This window comes from Rattus rattus, chromosome 5, assembly GCF_011064425.1.
Source record: "Rattus rattus isolate New Zealand chromosome 5, Rrattus_CSIRO_v1, whole genome shotgun sequence".
Taxonomy (NCBI): Eukaryota; Metazoa; Chordata; class Mammalia; order Rodentia; family Muridae; genus Rattus; species Rattus rattus.
Genome location: NC_046158.1, coordinates 89,383,954 through 89,411,170, shown reverse-complemented (window position 1 = coordinate 89,411,170; position 27,217 = coordinate 89,383,954). Strand labels below are relative to the sequence as shown.

General features: G+C 36.1%; 1 protein-coding gene across 1 annotated transcript in view; it reads left to right on the top strand.

Annotated features, from left to right (window-relative positions):
- The window catches only part of LOC116900944, a 176,742-nt gene that overhangs the window by 79,976 nt on the left and 69,549 nt on the right, over positions 1 to 27,217 (top strand). The window contains 12 exon segments of the mRNA XM_032902585.1: positions 991 to 1,045; positions 4,451 to 4,479; positions 4,568 to 4,640; positions 5,772 to 5,839; positions 7,648 to 7,741; positions 9,398 to 9,418; positions 9,503 to 9,592; positions 13,148 to 13,218; positions 14,011 to 14,098; positions 18,992 to 19,020; positions 19,110 to 19,179; positions 25,470 to 25,540. Coding sequence (XP_032758476.1) covers positions 991 to 1,045; positions 4,451 to 4,479; positions 4,568 to 4,640; positions 5,772 to 5,839; positions 7,648 to 7,741; positions 9,398 to 9,418; positions 9,503 to 9,592; positions 13,148 to 13,218; positions 14,011 to 14,098; positions 18,992 to 19,020; positions 19,110 to 19,179; positions 25,470 to 25,540 — 759 coding nt within the window.

The window sequence follows — 27,217 nt, the reverse complement described above, 5'->3', positions numbered from 1 at the left end:
CTGTAGATGACATTTTGATTCGTTTTTACTGAAAATTTGTATTGACATATGCATTGCAATTACTTGATTCTGCAGTAATTTTATTATGCAGTAAAATTATTATGAACAAATACACTTTTAAATATCTTCTTATTAACCTGAGATTTGCAGTGCACATCTTTTTTTTTTTTTTTGGTTCTTTTTTTTCGGAGCTGGGGACCGAACCCAGGGCCTTGCGCTTCCTAGGCAAGCGCTCTACCACTGAGCTAAATCTCCAACCCCTCTGAGATTTGCAAAATGATGCTCCATGTGTTTCAAAGTAAAATCCTGTTTAATATGCATATCATGCAATGTTCTGACTGTTGCTACATGTCTTCTTACATTACATAGTGGGTGCATAATGTGTGTTTTCAATGGTGTTAAATATATATGTATTTCATCTAAGAAGCATACGTATGACAATGAATCACTATTTTAAAAATATGTTGAAAACATACTTATTTTCATGTCAATAGTACATGCTTTTACAATTTATAAAAGACTGCCTTTTTATATTTGAGCATATGTATAAATGTGCCTGTGTGGATACGTGTGTGTGTGGATTCAGCGCATACTGAAGATAAAGTTATAGATAGTTAAATGCCACCTTAGGTGAATGCTGGGAAACAAACATGGACTCTTTGCAGGAGCACAATACCTTCTAAAGAGCCATCTCCTTAGCCCAGAATACTTTCTTTTGGACCTCCAGTGTAGGGGAATATGGGGGTGGTGAGAAGGGGGAATGGGTGGGGAGGGGAACACCCTTATAGAAGAAGGGGAGGGTGATGAGATAGGGGACTTATGTCTGGGAAAACAAGAAAGGGAATAACATTTGAAATCTAAATAAAAAAGATCCAATAAAAGAAAAAAGAAAAGAATGTGTATTCAAAGTAATTGGAATTCATGGATCTATATTAATATTTGCTTTATCAGGATACTTCTACTCATATTCAACCAAGACATGTTCCTCAGTTGTCATTAGGATTAACTTCAACACCAACAAATATGCTAAATGGAGGAGGGAAAGGTAAGAACTATGTTATTGGTATGCCATGTAAAATCAGGGCCTGCATGTATTTTACTAGCCAAAATGATGTCTATGAAATAAATACGCAGTAAGAAATAAGACACAATAGATCATAAAAAGTTAAAACTAATATGAAACTTCAATAGCATTTTAGACTGGACATGCCAAGAGCTAAATAATAGACCTGGGCTAGAAAGATGGCTCGGTTGTTAAGAAGATATCTTGCTCCTGCAAAGAGCCTATGTTTGGTTTCCAGCATTCACCTCAGGTGGCACTTAATTACCCATAACTCATCTATATATCAACACTTAAGGGCACATACTGTTCTTCCAAGAGACCTGAGTTCAGTTTGCAAGCCAACATCACGAAGATAACCACCTGTAACAGGTTTAGGATGGTTGAACCCTCTGGCTTCTATATGTTACTGAACAAACATACTTCCACAGAGACATGCACACAATTTAAGTAACTTTTAAAAAATACATTTTTCTTTTAATTTATTCTCCTCCAATGCAATAATCTCTAATCACATTCTCCCATGTCTCTACTCCTGCCAACCTGAACTCCCTCCTCCTTTCTGCCCCAGGTTCACTGTTCCTTCCTTTCTCTTAAGGAAAGAGTAGGCATCCCAGGGACATCAACAAAACACAGCATTATAAGTTACAATAAGACTAGGTCCAAACCTTCACATCAAGGCTGTAAGAGGAAACAATTCAATAGGAGGAAAGGGCCCCAAAACCAGGCAAAAGAGTTAGTGATAGCTCCACTCTCATTGTTAGGAATCTTAGGAAAACCCCAAACTAACAGCATCATATTTTCAGAGCACCTTTTGCAAGCCCATAGAAATATTTTTAAAGATCTAAATATTTACTTTAATATTCTTTATCTGAGCAATATATATGTATATATGTATATATGCATATATATACATATATACGTATATATGTATACATATATGTAATTATTTCCTTACACATACACACACACTCACACACAGAAACACACACACACACACGTGTGTGTATGCTAGAAATCAGTATGGCAGAACCTATTACTTAACAAGCTAGTTCTCCAAATAACCACACAGAGACATTTAAATACTTCAAGGTTCCGGCCTTAGACGGTTAGACTCTCAGCAAGCTCATCTGTGTTAACCCAACCACCTAGCCTCATCCAGCCACATGGGTATCTATACCTCCCATGCCTATAGTCACAAACATATCCCCTCATGTCTCCTGAGAAAGGGCTCTTCCTCGTTCTTCTTCCCAGAGTGCCTTTCTCCCTTCCAGGATGTCCCACCTTCCTCTCTCTCCTGCCACATCACAGATGTTAGCCTTTTGCTGACCAATTAACTTGGGGATCAAAGTTTGCATAATGGAGGAATTTCAAGTAATAAGAATTTGGAAAGAAGATAGAAAGTGAAATTTAAAAGGCAGAGCCGGTATAAAGGCAGGAATTTGGAACAATGTATATTGTGAAGTGTGGTATAAAAGTAATTTCTTTAAAAGGAAAGGACATGAAGTCATTTGTGGGAAACATGCCATGAAGTAGTGGTATGGAAACATGACTGAGGGGAGAAAGAGAAGGATGCTATTCTTTTCTTTATCACAAATGGAAAAATGTGAAAGACTGAGAATTGGGTCCTAACATTACTTCCTTTAATATACAGTAACTAATCATAAACACCCATAATATACACTGCACGTCAAATGCAGGGTATTCTACCTCTCTGATTCTGTAATACAGATATGGATGACAAGCAGAAACTATCAAAGATCAGGAAATGATCAGCAGATAGCACATCTATGCAGGGACCATTGCCCCAGGCTTCTTAGGCTGCATGATTTGGAACACTGAAAGAATGCTATGAGTTTGACAGCACAATGCAAAATTCTGTATAATGGAATGTGGCTGGGAACTAGGGCTTCTCAGATAGTCATGGACTTGACTGGGAAATACTGTGAAAATTTAATTTCTAGTTCACTAGCCCTGGACCTCTACATGTATGAGACACTTTCAGGTGATGTTGATTTGTTTGGTGGTTTAAGTATATTAAACACCCACTAGCATTCAGTTGCAGAATATCAGAATCATGCTTTTTTATTATATGTAGCCCTGAGTACAAAGGTAGGGGGAAGTAATTTCTATTTTTTATTATTTGTGAAAACTCAGAGAATTGTGATTATTATTATTTCCTCTATAAATTATACTTATTTTGTATTAGGATTTCCTCATATTCTGAGAACTTTTTATTGTAAGATTCACATAAAATCTAGAAAGTAAGAAGGAATGCATTCCTCACAGTTTCAAGCATGTTTGTATACAAAGTAATATTTTACATTATTGCTCTTTAAGTGATATCTTCACTGATCAGTTCAGTCCATATTCTTTGATAGTGTGTTATGACTTTCACTGTATTTGGTCAATGCCTCATGTTTGGAAATTTACAATACAATATGGAAACTACGTGTTACCTTTCATGCTCTAAAGGGAAGGTGTCTTTGGATGTGGAGGCTCAGGATCCCCAGACCTATGAGAGGAAAATCCTCAACAGAGGCATTGCAGCTCCCAGGGGAGGATGTCCCCAGCCAAGCTGAGGCACTCAGGGGCCTTAGCTATCTTAGTTGTTTCTTGGTTTCTTTGAAGCCAAGCCTTCGAATATGGCTTCTTAGGGAGAAGACCTTCCTAGGTCAGAGACTTCCAGGTTGTGGATTGGTAGAATGTCAAGGCCTGAACTTGTTGAAGAGCTCAGGATTGGTGGGTTTTCCTGTTCATATTTTTCACCTCAATTACCATAATCTGGGTAGGGTCCTGATCAGAGGTTTGGCATGAACTTTGTGGCAATTAGGGAGGTGGGGTTGGTGGGGTTTGCTGGCTGCTGGAGTTCCCAGGGCAGGGCCTTGGCCACTTAGCTGCCTTTCAAAGTTTACAAAGTTGACAATATTTACAAAGGAGTCTCAGTCCTGGCAGAGAAGGCTTTCCTTGCCACTTGAGTATGAAGAGCCAACACGATGTGCACAGTACATTGATGTGAATGTCTCTGAAGTGATTGATTAAGACAGATGTCGTAACAGTCTACTTCAGTTTGGACAGTTAGACTTCTACCACAGGTAGATGATTTCTACCTGAACTGAGAATTGGTTCCCTTACTTTATTTATAGACTTTATAGTATCACTGATCAATTAAAATTTTCATTTAACTAAATACTAGGCCTTTTCATTTTACCAATCTCTCTTCTACATTTGAGATCTAGAAAGGCTAAAAGCAACAAGCAAAGAGAAAATCCATCAAAATGTCAAAATTCCATACTCATTTCCCAAGACAGTTATAATGTTTTACTATGGTAGAATATAAACCCAAACTTATTTTGGTTTATTTATATGTTATTGATTATATCATTTTAGGTTGTCAAAAGAAATTTCTTGAATGGAAGGTAAATTTATATTATTTCCTAAATTATTATATTCATAATGTATATTATGCAGAATACTCATTTAATATATACTTGAAAACCATTTCAGCCTCCCACAGAAATGAAAGATTCTGACTCAACAGAGGTGTCAGACATGACGCCTGGACAAGAATTTCCAGCAGGTAAATTCCGCAAGAGTATAATCTCTGGAAGAACTATTTCAAACTTGTGAATTCTTCTGATCTCCAAATTTCTGTTTTTAATAGTTTATGGAAAGTTTTGATATAAATTATCAAAATATTGCCCTAGCATCATCATTTCAAAGCAAGTTATTCAATCGTAGATCAGGTATCTCCACCTTCATGTGACTAGAGGCTCATATTGCTCATTTAGAAGCCCATTTTCCCTGCACATACTGTGAAAGTGTTGCAAGTTTGCAGGGATTGAAATTGCTTATCTAGGGCTGGAGAGGCGCTTCAGTAACTAAGAGCATTTATGGTATTTGAGAAGACGCAGGTTCAGTTCCCAGTACTGACATAGCAGTTCGTAACTGCCTGTAACTCCAGCTCCAGGGCCTCTGACACCATTTTCTGACCTCTACTTTCGCCAAGAATGCACAGTGTATGCTCAAGCAAAAACACTCATCTGCATAAAACAAATCTCTCTAAAATTTTAAAAATTCTATATATTGTATGATCTATACCTATGAACTTATTTAGTTAGCAAGTCCAGGCAAGGAATTCCTTATCAGGACTGTTGAGGCTTCCTGTGCTTGGTATGAAAACTATGTATTCAGAGACATGTAGTTTAATATCATTGTAAATGCATGCTGTGAGTTAGGTCCACATGATCTGTGTTCTAATCTGTGATTTACTCATTTCTATGCCACTCGTCATTCATTACTCCTAGTGTTCAATAAGAATTCATATATTAAAATATCTTGAGCAATATTTCCCCATATTTTCCTAACCTCTCGGATGAAGACTACATTTCATAAAATATGTAATATATTCTAGAATATCCATCCCAACACAAACTCCATATTCCCATGTTTGTTCAATTAGTAGCTTTCTACTCATGTGTGTCTTATATGACTTTCTTGTCATTTTGTTTGTATATGTATTTACTAGTGTGTGTTTGACATATTCACATGCAACTCATATATCCTCAACCAGCAAACTCAACACTCCTTTAAAATTTACTTACTATAAAAAATAATTTTTAACATCTTTTCTGAGATTATAAAGATTTTAATTTTAGCAATGTTGTGTCAGCTTTGTTTTAACCACATAAACACTGATTTCTTTCAACAGATATAGACATAAAACTGGAAACGGAGAGCCAAGATTATCTTGATAGCAGTGAAAATACTCAGTCATCTGTATGTAATGATTTAATTCAACTTTAAAAAAAATGTAATGTTGGCTAAATGAAGTTTTTTAGACATACATTCAGAGTAAGAAGCCCAAAGTTTGAAATCTAATTTTAAAAGTTTCTTATTTGGGGGATTATGATATCAATTCATCATATCTCCCTTTCCTTTCCTATCTCCAAACCCTTCCAGATATCCCTCCTTGCTCTTTCAAAAAGATGGTTGCCTCTATTTGGGTGAATTGTTAGAATCCTCAAATTTCTTAAAAATCAGCAGTAGCTCAAAAGTTTTCTCTGATTATTTCTTTCTACCATTTTTCTTATTATTTAGCATGTTTCCCTTACTTCATCCTTGTTCTATTAAAAAATATCAGAGGAACAAAACATCATAACTAAACACTTTAAACCATTAGCAGCATTGTACAAATATTTTTGTTTTTATGTTGCAAACAATAACTTGAATACTTATCTTTTATTTCAATGACTAAAATCAGCCGTACCTCTAATGCACTATGTAGTAATAATGGTTAATATTAGGATATATTAGGTCTACTGTAAAGATCTATGATATATAGATACTTAAAACCTGTTTAAGTTTTGTTTTACAGAACTATTAGCCTGCAGGTCTTGTGGAATGCAATACTTTATTAGCAAGTACTGACCAGGACACTTTAATCCTTTGGAATCAGATACTTTGTCACCAATCATTCCCATCAAAGCTGACAAAAGTCATAACCAGATTGTCCTATTCACTCTTCTTTGACTGTTTGTCTGTTACTGAGTGTCTAGAAAGTAGAAGCAGTAAAACAGTGCTCAGCAGATGAGGCAACATGCTGTACTCTAGTAAAATACCCAGTCATCAGATACATGTTTAAGTGCTGCACATGAAGTATGGTCAAGTTGTGACAACACTAAATGCTAAAATGTTTTTTTTTAATAGTGGGGGACATATGGAAAAGAGTCAGCTTTGGAAACCCAAAGAGTAGCATGTTGGGTAAAAAGGAGGGCAATCATTTCTTTCTATCATCTATGTCTCTCTAATGACAGGTGTGTGAGGAACCAGGAATTCAGAGAAACAAACCCTACACTTTTATTATTATTATAAACTATAGGTAAAAAGATGTGAATAAATGTCTGGCACAATTTAGATAATATGTGGGGCCTCTGGTCTCTTTTATATTAAATTTTGTAATTACTTCTCTTTTCTACTTCTGTTTATTTATTCCTGCCTCTTCTAGATTACCTTACTTGAACTCCCATATACTCAACACGCCTCTCAAATGATAGCCTTTTTGTTTATTATTGTTACATACACATGCATGTATCTATACATATGCACAAATGTAGAAGCGTAACCTTCTGAGTGGATTTTTGTTGTCATGTATATATGGCTTCAAAGAAGACCAATTTGTATTAAATAAATAATAAGGAGGTCCATCCCTGGATAAGGCTATTCTTCCTTTCCCAGGAGTCATTAGTTACCTATAGTTCTTTGTTCTAGTCCAGTGAAACTCCTCACTCCCATATTACCATGTTTATTGCTACTGACAATTCAGTCCTGGTTCAGATATTTCTAGAAGAGACTTCATAGTATTCCAAGTCTTCCACTCTTTCTGACCCCTCCTCTCTTTTGTGAAGTGTCATAAATTATACATGTAGCAGGTATGATGTAGATTAATCCATTAATGTGGGGCTTCCCATTATCCGATGATCTCTACCAATATCAAAGAAAATTTTAAAAACATTCTTTTAGAATATGAAATTAATTTAAAGCTATTAAAAATATTAATTGAATTCTCTGGATATTGATTTTACCAGAACACCATCACATCTCTTCAGTCTAAGTGCATTCCTCAATTCTCAGTTGGAATAACTTCAGGATCCACGAGTCTTCTAACTGAAGGAGAGCAAGGTTGGAAATATACACAAGAAAGAAAATAATTTGAGATGCTTATTAAAGTAGGATAAAATATTTTATACTACAAATATATATTCTAAATATAATCAAAAGTATTTCAAGGAATAAAATATATTTGTTAGTAATAAATTATGTATCTTTTGTTTGAATAATAGTTTTAGAAGAGTTTCAAGGTAAGAGCTGAATTATTGAGTACATTGCAAAGAATTTCTAACTTGAGGAGTTAAAGAAACAAAGATTTGGAAAGAAGATGAAAATGAAGATGAAAGTGGTGGAGAGGATGGCTTGCAGGGCAGGATTATAGGACAGGTAGAATCTTGTAAGATGAAAAAAAATAGCTTACTTAGGCAGGAGAAATAGACCTTGAGCTAGCAGGATGAAAAAATACCTCAGAGGTAGAAGAAAAAATAACTATTCATTTTGTTCTTTTTTTTAATTTTTCTTTTTTTTCTTTTATTACTCAGTCTTTTTTACAGTACAGACTTTATCCCCCTCCCGGTCCACTCTCTGCGTGTTCCATATCCCATTCCTCTTTCCCCCATCTCCACAAGGATGTCTCCACCTACCAACCCCCACTCCCCCAGATCTCCCCATTCCCTGGGGCCTCCAATCTCTTGAGGGTTAGGTGCATCTTCTCTGACTGAGTCTAAACCTGACAGACAGTCCTTTTCTGTAAATATGTTGGGGGCCTCATATCAGCTGGTTTATGCTGCCTGATTGGTGGCCAGTTTCTGAGAGATCTTGGGGGCCCAGGTTAGTTGAGACTGCTGGTCCTCCTACAGGGTCACCCTCCTCCTCAGCTTCTTCCAGCGTTTCCCTAATTCAACCACAGGGGTCAGCAGCTTCTGTCCATTGGTTGGGTGTAAATATCTGCATCTGACTCTTTCAGCTGCTTGTTTGGTTTTTCAGAAGACAGTCATGATAGGTCCCTTTTTGTGAGTATAGCATAGCCTCAGTAATACTGTCAGGCCTTGGGACCTCCCCTTGAGCTGGATCCCAATTTGGGTCTGTCGCTGGACCTCCTTTTCCTCAGCCTCTTCTCCATAACTGTCCCTGCAGTTCTTTCAGACAGGAAGAATTATGGGTCAGAGTTTTTGACTGTGGGTAGCTACTCTGTTCCACACTGTCTTTCTACTAGAGATGAGCGCTACAAGTTCCCTCACCCCTCTGTAGAGCATTTCATCTAGAGTCTTTCCTAGAGTTCTGAGAGTCTCTCACCTCCCAGGTCTCTGGTACTTTCTAGCACATCGCCCCCACCTCCTACCTCCTAGGGTTGCCTGTTTCCATTCTTTCTGCTGGTCCTCAGGACTTCAGTCCTGGTTCCCCCACTCAATACCTGATCATGTTCCCCTCCTCCCCTCCCTGTCTCCTTTCCCACCCAGGTCCCTCCTTCCCTCCCCCTTTCTGTGACTGTTTTCTTTTTTTCCTATTTTCCTTCTCAGTTCTAGAAAGGCAAAGAACTCTATAGACCTGGGTCCAATTGCAGATTCTTTTATACTTAAAGAAGATAAACATAAACATCTTGGTCAGTCATACAAGTCATGTACGGAATTGCCTCTTCCTAGATATTATCACGTATGCCGAATTAGAATGACAGGTAAAAGTTTTTAGTTGTGGATATATTTAATTCATTTTATTTCCTTTTTTTAGCTTTTCATAAGAAAAATCCTGACCGGAAGGTAAAAAATTTGATCTTTCATCTTTGACTATTAAGTTTGAAATGTATGATGTGTAGAAGACTGATCAAATATTTTAACTTAAAACCTACCCAGCAGCTCACTGGAAGTAAAGTTCTTGCTTCATCTGAAGTATCAGTGCTGAAGCATAAACAAGAATTCCCACCAGGTAATTTATGCAGTACTATTGTCTTTGAGCAACTGGTTTAAGATATTTGGGGATTTTGTATGAGGCTCCGAGTTGCTTGGGAAATTACAAACTCCTCTGCTGATTCAACATGCATTGCTGAAACAATAAACGGATTTAATTCTGACTGACCTTAAGTCCAGCTTAAGCCTGCAAGAGATAAAGGGTTCCCAGCACCTTCAGCTCAAGTTAACGACCCACAATAGGGGGCAGATTTGATACTGGAAAAGGTCCACAGGTGTAGAGAGAGTTCCAAGACTCAGAGGGTAAGCTTCAAACATAGACAAGGTGCCTTAGCAGACACGTGACATTACCTGACCCTCGGAAGAAGACGTAAGATAGACCTTACAGGCATATTTGCCACTTACAAAGGGGAAAAGGGGTACCTCAACACTACTGAATTTTGCTTCACTGAGCATTACAAACACCACCACTTGACTTTCATTTATTTTTGTTTTCCCCCTTTTATTAAAAATATATTTCTCATATAATTTATCCTGATTACAGTTGCTGTTCCATCTACTCCTCTGTTTCCTTCAACCCTGTCCCAACCCAATCCCCTTCTTTACTGCCTGTCATTAGAAAAGATGGGCCCCTTAAGAGATAACAACCAAACATGACGAAATTAAATTTTGTGAGACAAAGAAAAATCATTTTATCCAAGTTGGACAAGGCAAATTAACAACAAAAAAAGATCCCCAACTGAAGGCACAGAAAAGTACATTTAAAGTATTAAAGTACAGGATCTTTGGCATGAAATTTATCATCTCTACAAATGAAATAAATTTCATTTTATTATTTGTTGAAAATATTTCAGAAAAGAAGGATCAGTTCTTGAAATGTAAGTGAATCCCTGTAACATTCAGAGATGGAAATGAAAAGCTCAAAGAGAATAAAAAACAAAACAGAACTCGCTCAGTTCACAGGGTTTCACCTCAACCTATTTGGCGAGTATAGTGACAGCATATAGAAACCAAGGAATCCCAGTTTATGTTTACATTTATTCCAATGTTTGTATACTTCTCACTAAGTGTTTTGCAGTAAATATACTTTAATCGTTGCACAAGTTGAAAATTACACTATATTTTTACACATTTACCATCTAAATAACTTCTTTGTTTTTCTGTATGCCACTCATATTCATGGTCACATTTAGGTGGATTCAGTTTCAGAATTGAACGTGATGAGCTTCCCAACTTTTTAAAGATTTATATGAAATCTATAAAAATGACATCTCTCAAATGGTCCATCTTAAAGTCATGATTTATCTGCATGGTTATTTTAGACATCAAACAAAGTAATGTCCCTCATGGGTTCAGTTTCTTAGATACACACTTTTATCTGTTGTTTCCAGTGGGAATCTTCCCACATTTTTCTAGTTTGCTTATGCTAATCTTCTTTGATACAATTTCTTTTTTTAATTAACTAATGAAGTATTTTTCCTATTTTTGGTTTTTTTTTTTTTTTTGGTTCTTTTTTTTTTTTCGTAGCTGGGGACCGAACCCAGGGCCTTTTTCCTCCTAGGCAAGAGCCCTACCACTGAGCTAAATCCCCAACCCTTTCCTATTTTTTATAATTTATTCTTTTATTAGATATATTTCTTTACGTACATTTCAAATGTTATTCCCTTTCCCGGTTTCCTGTCCATAAACCCCCTATCCGTCTCTCCCCCATATGGGTATTCCCCCATCCATTCCCTTACTGCCCCCCATATTTCCCTGCACTGGGGGTCCAACCTTGGCAGGACCAAGGGCTTCCCCTTCCACTGGTGCACAAGCAAGGCTATTCTCTGCTACATATGCAGTTGGAGCCCTGGGTCAGTCCATGTATAGTCTTTCTGTAGTGGTTTAGGCTCTGGTTGGTTGGGATTGTTGTTCATACATGTTGCAAGTTCCTTCAACTCTTTCACTCTTTCCTTTAATTTCCCCCAAGGGGGTCCTGTTCTCAGTTCAGTGGTGTGCTGCTAGCACTGACCTCTGTATTGGACATGCTCTGGATGTGTCTTTTAGGAGTGATCTATATCCAGTCCCTTTCAGCATGCATTTTTTTAGCTTCAGGTGGCTGTATGTATATGGGCCACATGTGGGGCAGGCTCTGAATGGCCATTCCTTCAGTCGTTGCTCTAAACTTTGCTTCCATATCCCGTCCTATGGATATTTCCCCCTTTAAAGAAAGAGTGGGGGCATCCGCATTTTGGTCATCCTTCTTCTTGAGCTTCCTGTGGTCTGTGGATTGCACCTTGGCTAGTTCCAGGTTTGGGGCTAATATCCACTTATCAATGAGTGTATACCAAGTGTGTTTTCTGTGATTGGGTTACCCGACTCAGGATGATACATTCTAGTTCATCCATTTGCCTATGAATTTCATGAAGCCATTGTTTTTGATAGCTGAGTAGTTCTCCATTGTGTAGATGTACCACATCTTTTGAATCCATGCCTCTGTTGAAGGGCATCTGGGTTCTTTCCAGCTTCTGGCTAGTATAAATAAGGCTGCTATGAACATAGTGGAGCATGTGTCTTTGCTGTATGTTGGAGCATCTTTTGGGTATATGCCCATACAATTTCTATTAATTGATTTTTTTCTCATATTTGTAACATACTTCCATTCTCCTTTTCTTACCTCTAGATCTCTTTTCTCCTCTTATAAACTGCTTACATTTTCATATCTCTTACACAATCATGCACATATTTATATCCATATACAAATTTAAATATAGTTTCTACATATCAGAATGACATGGGTTGCTTTTTTTGTCTTGTTTCTACTTTACTTGTTTTAATTAAACATTAAACATTATTCTATTTGTTTTAATCTACTTTTTAAAAATTATCTTTAATCTTTTTTTACAGTCCAGTCATAACTCTCCTGGTCCAAGCCCTCTGACAGTTCCTCATCCCATTCCTCCTCCCCATCTTCACACCTCCACCCCCACCCTGCCAGGCCTCCTCACTCCCTGGGGCCTCAAGTTAATCCAGGGTTAAGTTCACTTTTTTTCACTGAACCCAAACCTGGGAGTCCTCTGCTTTATATGTGTCAGGGCCTCATACTAACTGGTGTATACTTCCTGGTTGGTAGGTCAGTGTCAGAGATCTCAGGGGTCCTGCTGGTCTTCCTATGAGGTTGCCCTCCTCTTCTAGCCTTTTTCTCATTTATCCATAATGGTCCCTTGCTACTGTCTATTGGTTGGTTATAAGAAACTGCTTCTGATTCTTTTAAGTCCCTATTTTTCAGTTACGTTTCTGAACATATTTACGTTGCCTATGTGAATATGTTTACGAATGTTTGACAGATGTTTGTGCTTGGTTAGGAAACTTTCATGATGTCAATCATGTTTGCAAGTTCTTGTTAATTGCATATACTTAGTATATCAGTAAAGATGCAGTTGAATATTGAGATTGATTGAACTGTAAAATGAGAAAATAAAAAATTTATTTTCATAATAAAAAATTTAAATATTTTTATATATGACTCTAAAGATCCCTAGTTTAGAAACAATATTTCTTTTTGTTATAACTATACAACCATTTACTTCAACAGAAGCGTACTTACAAATGAAAACAGAAGAAAGTCAGAAAAATCTTGACAGAAATGAAAACATTCCATCATCTGTACGTAATTTAAATTTAAATTTCTATTTTAATATTTTCCTTTAAAACAGTGTGTCACAGGCTAACTAAAATCTTCTGGATGTGCACTTAAAATGGATTACCAAAGTCTATTAGTTAACTTTTAAGATATTTAATTAATTAGGAATTTTGAATTTAAATTTAGTTAAAACTGTACCTCCCCTTCTTTCATTATCCTTCCTTTATACTTGTTCTAGTATACAAAATTTTTTAAAAAGTTTCGTATTCTTGAACACTTGAAAACATAATCAATGTTTCCAAATTTATTTTTTATCTCACCAAGGGCATTCAGTTTATATCTATCACTATTTAGCAATGGTGGTTAGTAATAGCATCTACTGGGTCTTGTGCTAGTACCAGATACATGATATTGTTATTGGACAATATCTGAGTTTGTATTCTTCAGACACTAGTTAAATCAATGGATCAAGAAACAAAGTACATTTTCCATCATCAAATATGCATCTTTAAATATCTTTAAATTAGTATAGAAGACATATAATTGTCCTCTGTGTTTGATGAAATAAATTCCCCTTCCAAAGCCCTGGCTATAATTTTATTTCTTCTTGCCTTGCACTGTTGGATTTACTTTATGTTTTGAGAATGGAGTTTAAGTGATTTAGAAGGTGTAATATTATGATTTTAAATTTATAAGGAAGTTTGGAAAGTATGTTTTATAATTTCAAAAATATTTTAGAAAAGTAACTTCATTTAATTTATATCAAAGTGATTGGAATGATTAATACAGCTCACAATTTATTTTGATTTTACCAGAATGCTGTTATACAACCAAAGCAAATTCTTCATGTACCAATAAGACCAGCACTGAGACCCATGAGTCTTCTCAATGAAGGAAAGAAAGGTTAGGCATTATATATTATGAGTAAATAATTTAAATTTTTGTAAAATCAAGTCAAAATACATTAAATTTAAAATATATTAAGCGAATAAAATCAAAGTATTTAAGGTAAAAAAGTTACATATCACATGAAGTTTCAATTATATCTTAAATTGAATAATTTAGATGAAAGCAGAATTTTAAGTAAACTATAAAATAGTCTTCCTTTTCTCATTGTTTTAAACTTAAGAGTTTCTACTGCTGTGATGAACAGGGTGGCCAAAAGCAACATAGGGAAATTGTTCTTAGTTTTTTGATTTTTGCCATTTTTTGTTGTTGATGATGAAGATGATGATGATTTTTATCATCACATGAAATTAGGTCAGGAACTGGAAAAGAGCAGTGACCTGGAGGCAGGAGCTGATAGAAGCCAGGAGTTTGGGGGAGCACTGTTGACTGGCTTGCTCCTCGTGATTTGCTCAGCCTGCTTTCTTATAGAACCAGGACCACAAGCCCAGGGATGACACCACTCATAATGGCTTAGGCCTTCCCTCATCAATCATAATTAAAAGATGCCCTACAAGCTTACTTCAATGTGTACATATGGAGGCAATTTCTGAATTAAGATTCTTCACTTTTGACTAGATTGTGTTAAGTGATATTAAAACTAACTGGCATACTCATTAGCATTTATTTTGACTAAAGAACTATGAATTCAGAATTAATACAAAGCAAAATCATTTGGGGAATATATATATATATTATATATATATATATAGAGAGAGAGAGATAGATAGATAGATAGATAGATAGATAGATAGATAGATAGATAGATAGATAGATAGATCATGAAACTGGAATGCTTCTGTAGGACATAGTCAATAGGACAAATTGCTACCTACTGATTGGGAAAAAACTTCACTAACCCCATATCCGACAGAGGGCTAATATGGAAATACACACACACACACACACACACACACACACACACACACACACACACAAATATATATATATATATATATATATATATATGTCCCAAGTCAACAGTTATCAAGGGAATCCAAAGGAGAAACTCAATTCAAATAGGAAACTTATAGAATTAAGGACCACTAGCCTAGAAGTCACATCACCCACAATTGGTTGCCTATGCATCAGTAATTAAGGAAATACCATACAACTTTTCTGTAGCAGATCTAAAAGAGGTGGTTTCTCGATTTAGATGCCCTCCCCTCATGATACAAGCTAACATAAATCAAACTTAAATAAAGGGAATCTAATGGCTCAACTCTTAAAGTCTAGGTTCATAAGCAAAGCAAATTTAAAATATTTGTCAAAATAAATTCCTATTCTCTTGTCACAGACAGAAAATAGGTAAAAGTACAGTTTGAGGCAAAGCAGATTACAATAAAGTATGTAATCTAATTTGTCCAAAAATACAGTCAATAGTATAGTTGCCACATGGTAGAAACCAATGTTCATTTCTGCTATCACTTAAGGCAAGGACAACCAAGGAATGCATGCAGAAAATGTGGTACATTTCACTACTCAGCTATTAAAAACAATGACTTCATGAAATTTATAGGCAAATGGATGGAACTACAAAATATCATCCTGAGTGAGGTAACTCAGTCACAGAAGAACACACATGGTATGCACTCACTGATAAATAAATATTAACCCACAAGTTCAGGATAACCAAGATACAATTCACAGAACACATGAAGCTCAAGAAGGAAGACCAAAGTGTGAATACTTCAGTCCTTCTTTGGAGGAACAAAACACTCACAAGATGAAATATGGGACAAAGTGTGGAGCAGAGACAGCCCACTTGGGGATCCATTCCATAAACAGGCACCAAACACAGGCACTATTGAAGATGCCAAGTGAAGTGCTTGCTGACAGGAGCCTATTATAGCTGTCTCCTGAGAGGCTCTGCCAAATACAAAAACAGACAGGGTTGATCAAAGGAATGGAAATGAAGACCCAGAAATAAAACCACACACTTATATACACTTGATCTTGACAAAGAAGCCAAAAATATACAATGGAAAAGAGAAAGCATCTTCAATAAATGGTGCTGGTTTAATTGGCTTTCAGTATTCAGAAAATGAAAATAGACTTATATTTGTCAACTTGCACAAAGCTCAAGTCCAAGGACCTCAGCACAAATCAAGATACACTCAATTTAATAGAAATAAATGTGGGAAAGAAACTTGAACTCATTGGAACGGGGAAATTTCCTTGACATCTCCAATGGCTCGTGCTCTAAGATCAAGACTTGATAAATGGGACCTCATGAAACTGGAAAGCTTCTGTAGGACATATCAATAGGACAAATTGGCCACCTACTGATTCGGAAAAAACTTCACTAATCCCACATCCGACAGAGGGCTAATATCCAAAATATATAAAGAACTCAAGAAGCTAACCATCAAAAAAGTCAAACAACCCTCCAAAAAACTGGGGTATAGGACTAAGCCAAGAATTCACAACAGAGAAATTTTGAATGACTGAGAAAGACCTAAAGAAATGTTCAAAGTCCTTAGTGATCAGAGAAATGCAAATCAAAACAACCCTGAGATTCCACCTTACACCAGTCAGAATGGCTATGATCAAAACATCAGGTGACAGCAGATTTTGGTGAGGATATGGAGAAAGAGAAACACTCCTCCATTGCTGGTGGAATTGCAAACTGTTACAACCACTCTGGAAATCAATTTGCAGGTTCCTCAGAAAATTTGGAAATAGACCTACTTGAAGAACCAGGAATACTACTCTTGGGAATATACCCAAATGATGCCCCACCAGGCCACAGGAGCATATGTTCTGCTATGTTCATAGTGGCCTTGTGATGGCTAGAAGCTGGAAACAACCTAAGTGTCCCATGACAGAAGTGTGGTTCATTTACCCAATGGAATACGAATCAGCTATTAAGAATGAAGACATCCCGAGTTTTGCAGGTAAATGAATGGAACTAGATAATACCACCCTGAGTGATGTAACTCAGACCCAAAATGTCATGCATAGTATATACTCACTCTTAAGTGGATATTAACCAAAAACAGTACAGAATACCTAAGATACAGTCCACAGAACTCAAAAATGTCAACAAGCTGAAGGACCCAAATGAGGATGCCTCAATCTCCATTGGGAGGGAGAAGAAGGCAATCACATGGAGGAGGGTTGGACAGATCTGTGTGGGAAAGGGGACAAGGAGAGAGAGAGGATCATAATCAGGTATTGGATTGGGAAAAAGGACTGATTCCCTGAGGGCCAGCAGAAAAATGGAAACAGGCGACCTCAGGAGGTAGGAGATAGGGGGACCCTGCAGAATGTACCAGAGACCTGAAAGGTAAGAGTCTCTCAGGACTCAAAGGGAGGATCCTAGATGAAAGGCCCTACACTGGGGAGAGGGAACTTGTAGAGCCCATCTCCAGCAGAAAGGCAGGGCATCAAGTGAGGGATGGTGTTGCCATCCCACAGTCAAAACTCTGACCCATAATTGTTCCTGTCTGAAAGAAACATAGGGATAGAAATGGAGAAGAGCCTGAGGAAAAGAAGGTCCAAGGACAGGCCCAAAGTGGGTTCCAACAAGCCTGACACCATTACTGAGGCTATGGAGCGCTCACAAAAAGAGACCTAACATGACTGCCCTCCGAAAGATCCAACAAGCGGTTCAAAGAGTCAGATGCAGATATGTGCACTCAACCAATGAACAGAAGCTGGTGACCCCTGTGGTTGAATTAGGAAAAGCCAGAAGAAGCTGTTGAAGACAGTGACCCTGTAGGAGGACTAGCAGACTCAACTGAACCTGGACTCCCAAGAACTCTCAGACACAGGACCACCAACCAGGTATCATACACCAACTGATATGAGGCCCCCACCATACACCATATACAGCAGAGGACTGCCGGGTCTGGGTTCAGTTTGAGAAGATGCATCTAACCCTCAAGAGACTGGAGTCCCCAGGGAGTTTAGAGTTCTAGTAGGGAAGTGAGGTGGGGTGGGCACATCTCAGGGAGACAATGAAGCAAGGAAGAAGGTATGTGGAACAGTCGAAGGGTGACAGGAAAGGGAATAAAATCTTTGCAAAAAATATACAAATAAAATAAAATTAAATTAAATTAAATAAATGAACCAACATGTATGTGGTAGTTATTTATAATTTTTTAATGTTTGTGTATAACAGGCCATGTTTAATTATTTCAATCTTAATTCAATATTAAAATGTTATGTCTTTAGTTTACGTTCATATGTTTTCTTAGAACTACTTAGTGAAGTATTCCCATGTGCAACCTAGAGATAAAGATGAAATGAATCTTACTGTATGCAGAATATATGTTTAAAAATGATATTTAAAGTTGAATTATTCTGTATATAAATACTCAAATTAATCTATTTGTCCAAATTCCTAAATGAGAAATTATTTATGCCTTTAATGTACTTTTATAAATGTTCCAACTTTCTTGAATTTCAATAAAATAGGAAAATATTTGGATTGTATTGATGTGAATGCCCCTGAAGTGTTTTATTAATGATGTTCTGTGTTGCTTGCTACTATCAGGATTAGCAATGGCAAGAACTAGCATCCTTGATACCCAGTTTCATCCTACCATCCAGGATTGGTTCATTTCACTTAAAAACTTCACAGTGCTACATTTGCTCTTATTTTGTTTATTTAGCTAATAATATTCTTCAATGACTTTATTTAAGCTAATGTACAACCTTATTTTAAGTGTATATCAACTATACTGACATAGCAAACTTTAACACAATGCCCAAAGTGAAAGTCTCCAAATTTCACTAACCATTCCCAACATTAAATTGGATGATATTTGAGCATTGCTATTATAGGTGAAATTCTGACTGATTTAAGATTATTCATAATTAATTGACCCTATGTCTTTTTTGTAGGTTTTCGTGATAAGTATCCTGAACAAGAGGTAATGATTTTATACTCTTGCTTGGTTCATTAAATTTATAAAATATGACACATAATTATTATTTACTACCATTTATATAATATCCACAGTCTTCCATTGAAGAGAACTATGTTTCCACTGACGAATCAGCAGTGAAGTGTGGACAAGAGTTCCCAGCAGGTAAATTGTGTGAGACTGTTTCCTTTGCAAAATCTACTTCAAACATGTGAAATTTTTATTCTTACACACTTCTCAAATCTAAGCTTGGCTCCCTTCCTGAATGGCTGGAAATTGATATAGATGATTAAAATATCACTTGCATATCATTTTAAAATACATTGTTATTATATTACTATTAATTTTTATTGGACATATTTTTTTTACATTTAAAATGTTATTCCCTTTACCAGTTTCCCGGGCATAAGATCGCTTTCAGATCTCCCTCCCCTTCTTCTATAAGTGTGTTCTCTTCTCCATCCCAAACCCCCCTTGCTACCTTCCCGACGTTACCCTACAGCGGGGGGTCCAACCTTGGCAGGGCCAAGAGCTTCTTGTTGGTGCCCGACAAGGCCTTCCTCTGCTACATATGCAGTTGGAGCCATGGGTCAGTCTGTGTATAGGCTTTGGATAGTGGTTTAGTCAATGGGAACTCTGGTTGGTGGACATTATTGTTCTGATGTGGTTGCAAGCCTCTTCAGCTCTTTCAAGTCTATCTCTAATTCCTCCAACTGGGGTCCTTTTCTCAGTTCAGTGATTTGCTGCTAGCATTGACCTCTGTATTGAACATGCTCTGGATGTGTCTCTCAGGAGAGATCTACATCCGGTTCCTGTCGGCATGCATTTCTTAACTTCATCCATCTTATCTAGTCTTGGTGACTGTATACATATGGGGCAGACTCTGAATGGCCATTCCTTCAGTTGCTGCTCCAAACTTTTCCTCCATATCCCCTGCTATGAATATTTCCCCCTTTTAAGAATGAGTGAAGCATCCTCACTTTGGTCACCTTTCTTTTTGAGCTTCACGTGATCTGTGTATTGTATCTTGGGTAATTCGAGGTTTGGGGCTAATATCCACTTATCAGTGAGTGCATACCATGCGTGTTTTTCTATGATTGGGTTATCTCACTCAGGATGACATTTTCTAGTTCAATCCACTTGCCTATCAATTTCAGGAAGTCACTGTTTTTGAAAGCTGAGTAGTACTACGTTGTGTAGATGTACTACATTTTCTGTATCCATTTCTTTGTTGAAGGGCATCTAAGTTTTTTCCAGCTTCTGGCTATTATAAATAAGGCTGCTATGAACATAGTGGAGCATGTGTCTTTGTTGAATGTTGGAGCATCTTTTGGGTATATGCCCAAGAGAGGTATAGCTGTGTCCTCGGGTAGTGTAATGTCCAATTTTCTGAGGAACCTGCAGACTGATTTCCAGAGTGGTTGTACCAGTTTGCAATCCCATCAACAGTGGAGGAGTGTTCCTCCTTCTTCAGATTCTTGCCAGCATTTGCTGTCACCTGAATATTTGATCTTAGCCATTCTGACTCCTGTGAAGTGGAATCTCAGGATTGTTTTGATTTGCATTTCCCTGATGACTAAGGATGTTTGAACATTTCTTTAGGTACTTCTCAGCCACTCAAAATTCCTCAGCTGAGAATTCTTTGTTTAGCTCTGTATCCGATTTTTAATAGGGTTATTTGGCTTTCTGAAGTTTAACTTCTTGAGTTCTTTGTATATTTTGGATATTAGCCCTCTACCAGATGTAGGATTGTAAAGGATCTTTTCCCAATCGGTTGGTTGCTGTTTTGTCCCAATGACAGTGTCCTTTACCTTACAGAAGCTTTGCAGTTTTATGAGGTCCCGTTTGTCGATTCTTGATCTTAGAGCATGAGCCATTGGTGTTTTGTTCAGGAAATTTTCCCCAGTGGCCATGTGTTCGAGATTCTTCTCCAATTTTTCTTCTATTAGTTTGAGTGTATCTGGTTTGATGTCGAGGTCCTTGATGCACTTGAACTTAAGCTTTTAAAGGGCTATATGAATGGGTCAATTTGCATTCTTCTACATGCTGACCTCCAGTTGAACCAGCACCATTTGTTGAAAATGCTATCTTTTTTTCCATTGGATGGTTTTAGCTCCTTAGTCAAAGATCAACTGAACATAGGTGTGCAGGTTCATTTCTGGGTCTCCCATTTTATTCCACTGATCTACCTGACTGTCTCTGTGCCAATACTATACAGTTTTTATCACTATTGCTCTGTAATACTGCTTGAGGTCAGGGATGGTGATTCCCCCAGATGTTCTTTTATTGTTGAGTATACTTTTTCCTATCCTGGGTTTTTTGTATTTCAAATGATTTTGCAAATTCCTCTATCTAACTCTCTGAAGAATTGAATTTGAATTTTGATGGGGATTATATTGAATCTGTAGGTTGCTTTTGAGAAAAAGGCTATTTTTACTATAATAATCCTGCCAATCCATGAACATGGGATGTCTTTCCATCTTCTAAGATCTTCTTCAATTTCTTTCTTCAGAGACTTGAAGTTCTTATCATACAGATCTTTTACTTGCTTGGTTAAAGTCACACCAAGGTATTTTAATATTATTTGGGACTATTGTGAAGGTGTCATTTCACTAATTTTTTTCTCAGCTTGTTTATCATTTGAGTAGAGGAAGGCTACTGATTTATTTGAGTTAATTTTACACCCAGCCACTTTACTAATGTTGTTTATCAGGCTTAGTAGTTCTCTGGTGGAACTTTTGGGGTCACTCAAGTATACTATCATATCATCTGCAAGTAGTGATATTTTTTACTTTGTCCTTCCCAATGTATATCCCTCTGACGTCCTTTGGTTTTCTGATTGCTCTGGCTCAGACTTGGATTACTATATTGAATAAGTAGGGAGAGAGTAGGCAGCCTCGTCTAGTCCCTGATTTTAGTGGGATTGCTTCAAGTTTCTCTCCCTTTAGTTTAATGTTAGCTACTGGTTTGCTATATGACATCTGCCTAGGATCTTCTGGCTTTCATACTGTCTAGTGAGAAGTCTGGTGTAATTCTAATAGGTCTGCCTTTATATATTACTTGACCGTTTTGTCTTATAGCTTTTAATATTTCTTTTTTTGTGTGCATTTGGTGTTTTCAATATTATTTGATGGGAGGGATTTCTTTTCTGGTCCGATCTATTTAGAATTTTGTATGCTTCTTTTATGTTTATAGGCTTCTCTTTGCTTAGGATAGGAGGTTTTCTCATATAATTTTGTTGAAGATATTTACTGGTCCTTTAAGTTGGGAGTCTTCACTCTCTTCTATAAGTATTAGTCTTAGATTTGATCTTCTCATTGTGTCCTGGATTTCTTGAATGTTTTGGTCTAGGAGCTTTTTGCATTTTACAATATCTTTGATGTTTGTGTCAATGTTTTCTATGGTATCTTCTGCCCTTGAGATTCTCTCTTCTAACTCTTGTATTCTGTTTGTGATGCTTGCTTCTATGACTCCTGATCTCTTCCCTACATTTTCTATCTTCAGCTTTGTCTCCCTTTGTGCCTTCTTTATTGTTTCTATCTCCATTTTTATATCCTGGACAGTTTTGTTCAATTCCTTTACATGTTTGGTTGTATTTTCCTGTAATTTTTAAAGGGATTTTTGTGTTTGTTTCCTCTTTAAGGGCTTCTACTTGTTTATTTGTGTTGTCCAGTATATCTTTAAGGAAGTTATTTATGTCCTTCTTAAAGTTCTCCATCAGCATCATAAAATGTAATTTTACATCTAAATCTTGCTTTTCCGGTTTGTTTGGATATCCAGTATTTGCTTTGGTGGGAGAGCTGGGCTCTGATGATGACAAGTAGTCATGGTTTGTGTTGCTTAGGTTCCTGTGCTTGCCTGTTGCCATTAGGTTATCTCTGATGTTAGCTTGTTTTGCTGTCTCTAACAGTGGCTTGACCCTTCTGTAGGCCTGTGTGTCAGCACAGCACAGATGGCACAAGGTGATTTCCTCTTTGGTCGGGAATGTGAGCAAAAGAGTGGTCTCCTCTGAGTTCTCAGGAGTGTCCACATTTGTGAGAGTTCAGCTCTCTCCCCTATTGGATATGGGAGAGGTGGAAGAAGTGGTGGACTGTCCTGCAGTCTCAGGATTGTCTGAACTTCTGGATGTTCAGCTCTCTCCCCCATAGGATTTGGGTGCATGGAGCTTTTGGATCAGTTCAGATCAGATGAGAATTAATTTTTGATATTATTATTATTTCCATTTCTATGGGTCAGCCTACTCATGTGTCCATTTTTGTAAGCCCAAATGTCTTGCAAGTGATATTCGTTTAGTAAGGAAAAAATACACATTCTATGAAGTTTAAAAGTGCTAGATATTATGTGGTGGTCTATGACTGTACCTGAGACAGGTGACTCATTAATGATCAGGGGTCTTGAGGGATCCTGTGTACATGGAACTTGTGTTCTTAGTTATATTTGTGCTTTAATTTCACTTGATAATGCATTCTGTGCATTAACTACTATACATGTTGTGCTCTATTTTGTAGTCTGTCTCAGTGCCCCTGTATCTGGTATGTAGGGAGAGTTTATGTGATAAAATACAGTGAACTGCATTGTCCTGTCGTTTTCTAACCTGCAGAAGGTATCTGTTTCATAGAATAACCAATGACTTACAAATATCTGTTAACCCCACCAAATTCATATCTCCTTGCTTGTTCATTTGATCTCCATATTTCTGTTTGATATTTTTCTTCCAACTAATTGTTAGTTATGATTTTGCCACTTAGTTTATATAACTTATTTAGCAGAGAGGGCTAGAAGTTTTCTTGAGGGCTTTTCATTGCTATTCATAGTCTCAGTCATTAAACAAAACTTTGCTTTAATACTTAATTTCTCCATGATCAAATAACACATAAGAAGATGTTTTCCTAAAGACTTTTTAAATGGATTCCATCACCATAGATATATGTGAAAAGAAAGAATAGTCTGAACACTTACAGTTTATACATTCTGTGAAGTACAATCACATTCTATTTGATAATGTCATGATAGTGTGTGAGTCACCAAGGGATCTGAATTTACACTTACAATCATCAATTGTCATTTTTTCTGTATTGTTTCCCAATTAAATTTTAGGAGATATTTTTTTACCATTCTCTGAATTAAAGATTGCATCATTGTTATAAACTTTAGCGACTTCAATATTATTTCTCATGCTTTTCCATCATTCTACTCATATTCAATATCATCCACATGTTAGAGGGACACTCAGCTGTGCAAATCACCAACCATGCATAGGCTATTATGTTATTTATAAAAATGTCTGCATATTAATGACTTTTTCAAATAATCTATTTTAGTGGTTAATTATCTGATTGTTTTAGGCATCAAAATATTGTCTATCATTATTATAGTTTCATAAACATCTAATATTATTAATTTTCCTTATTCTTTGTGTAGGCTTGGAAGTCTACAATTCCTCCATGTTTTGTTTTTCTTTTTCTTTTTGTTTTTTGTTTTGTTGTTGTTGCTGTTGTTCTGTTTTGGTTTTGCTTTTTTTTCTGACTTGATTATATGCGCTTTATGCTGCCTCATCTGATGTGCACTTCCAGACTGATTTTCCACCATCTAATATTTCTCTGTCTGCTTTGCTTCTGCATTTTGACTTCTTTTCTGCCTTTACTGTAATTCATAAATTCTCATATAACTTGTCAAAATATCCAATTTCTTTGAAAATTCAATTCATGTCACATCTTATAATTTTTAATTTTGGAGTTTCAAGATGAGTATAGAATCTGTAATTGATTTCTGACCATCTGACTTTCAGACATTTTACACAAAACTGAAATAAAACAAATTATCTTCAGTCTAGTAGGAAAACCTATAATTGAAGAATTCACACTGTAGTTTGGAATTATTGGATGAAATGCCAACAGCATTGCAACGAGCAACATATATTGTAGAAAAAAAGGGGTATGATAAAACCTTGACACTGAGCTGTAGAAGAAATGGTTTATTTCAAATTTTAATTATTTAAAACAATGCATCAAATAATCAAATGGAAGCTGTAACATATTCAATGAGTGACATGTAAAGGGCTGACAGAAGATCAACAAAGATAGATTTTATTCTACAGAAATTTACATAAAGGACATGTAAATTAGAACTTGAGTCCTTACAAATTTTCAACAGTGTATTTGAAGGTGTGGTTATTTTCGGAACATTAATGTGTGGATGAATATTTGATGTGTTTATACAGGAAGGAGGAAACCTTTATCCTGCAAAATATATATCTTGAAGTTTTTGGTAATGCCATTTTGTATACAAGTTAAATCCCTTTTGTGACAATAAAATTCAACTTTAAATAAAGAAACAAAAATTTAATTTTCATACTAAATAACCTTAAATAATTGTATTGTTTTCAATACCTATTCATACATTAGAAATGTTACTTTTAGTTTTTTTTTTAATTAAATGTTTACTTATTTCAATAGAAGCAGATTGGGAAATAAAAACAGAGGATTTTCAGGAAAATCTTGATGACAATGGAAGTATCCAGTCATATGTACGTAAAGTTAAATTTGAAGTTCTGCTTTAACATTTGCTTTATAAACAATATAGCACAGGCTAAGTTAAATCTTTCTCTAAACATGCATTTGGAGAGCCAATTCATAGCTTAAACTTTGAATTTTAAACATTTCATAGTTGAAATTTTAAAATTTTCCTTGAATCTATATTAGCACATAGTTAAATTTTCTCTTGTAAATATTACTATTATACAATATGTTTCCTCCCTATATTCTTTAATTATAAAATCAAAGAGAATAGTGTATTTGTTATTACTTAGTCCTTGTAAATATGAACACTATTGCATTGACTCCCCATTAATATGCTGCAAACAGTCACTTCATAACTTATTCTTTCGTTTGACTGGGGAAATCAGTCAAATAGCCAAATTACACTGCAAAACATTAGTTGACATCAGAATATGTTAGATCTTGTCCTAATATAAATACATAATGTGGGTTCTTTATTCTATTTATAGTTGCAGAAAACTGATAGGTCAAGTATCGTATAGAAAGAGAAAAACTGTGTTCAAGTTCTCCCTAAGGCCATTTCCATTCCCCTGATGAATAGTTTCACACCACTTCTTTTCATCAAAGCAGAAACAGAAGTTACATCCAGAATGTTTTTCTTCCATTGTATCCCACTATTGTTTAGTATCTTAGAAATATTTTAGATGTGACAGCCAGTGAGACAGCAGGCTTAGTATATGAGACTGTGTGATCCACTTGAGTAAAACAATGAAGTAACTAAAAACCAGAATAAGTTCAAACACAAATAGTACTGATCTTGTGGCCCCAAAGAAGTTCTCTTTCATAGTGGTAATCAAAGTAAGAGTATGGCTTTAAACTCATGGAAAACATTTCAGAAGTGTCAGAGTGGCTACCTTAGAAATAATTCACCAACAACATGGTTGCAGAGGAAAAAAGCCACCCCTGATTATAATTTAAGTCTTTAGAAGCCATGATTGGAAAGGAGGCTGGGACTCAGATAATCAGGCTTCATGCCCTGTTTATTCCTATAAGTGAAAGAAAGTATCCTATTAGACCAAGACTTAATTCAAACACCTACTAACATATACTCTGATTTCCTTTTAACTAATATTTGCAATTTAAAAAAATGGAAAAACTTCTATAATATATCTAGAATCTCTACTCTTTTATTTAAAACAAATGCACAAAATTTTTATTAATTTTCCATTTCATACAACTATAACAACAACAAGGAAAGAAAGGAGGTCATGTTTTCAAAAGGGAGAAAATAGCAAGTTACATGGACAGTGTTGGAAGAAAAAAAAGAGTAGGGGGCTGGGATTTAGCTCAGTGGTAGAGCGCTTGCCTAGGAAGCACAAGGCCCTGGGTTCGGTCCCCAGCTCCGGAAAAAAAAAAAAGAACCAAAAAAAAAAAAAAAAAAAAAAAAAAAAGAAAGAAAGAAAAAGAGTAAAACTATATTAATACATTCTAGTTAAGATTAAAATTAAAAACATTTTGAAAATATTCTTTTCTTATTATATATATGTCTAATGAAGAATAAGTATTTATTAAAATAAACACATAAACTTTGTTCTGAAATATGATATATAGCATATTCTCATTTTTTGTAATTGTTTTGAAAACATGCTTATTTTATTTTCAAGCATATCTACTTTAAACAATGGAATTAATGTACTTTGCACAAA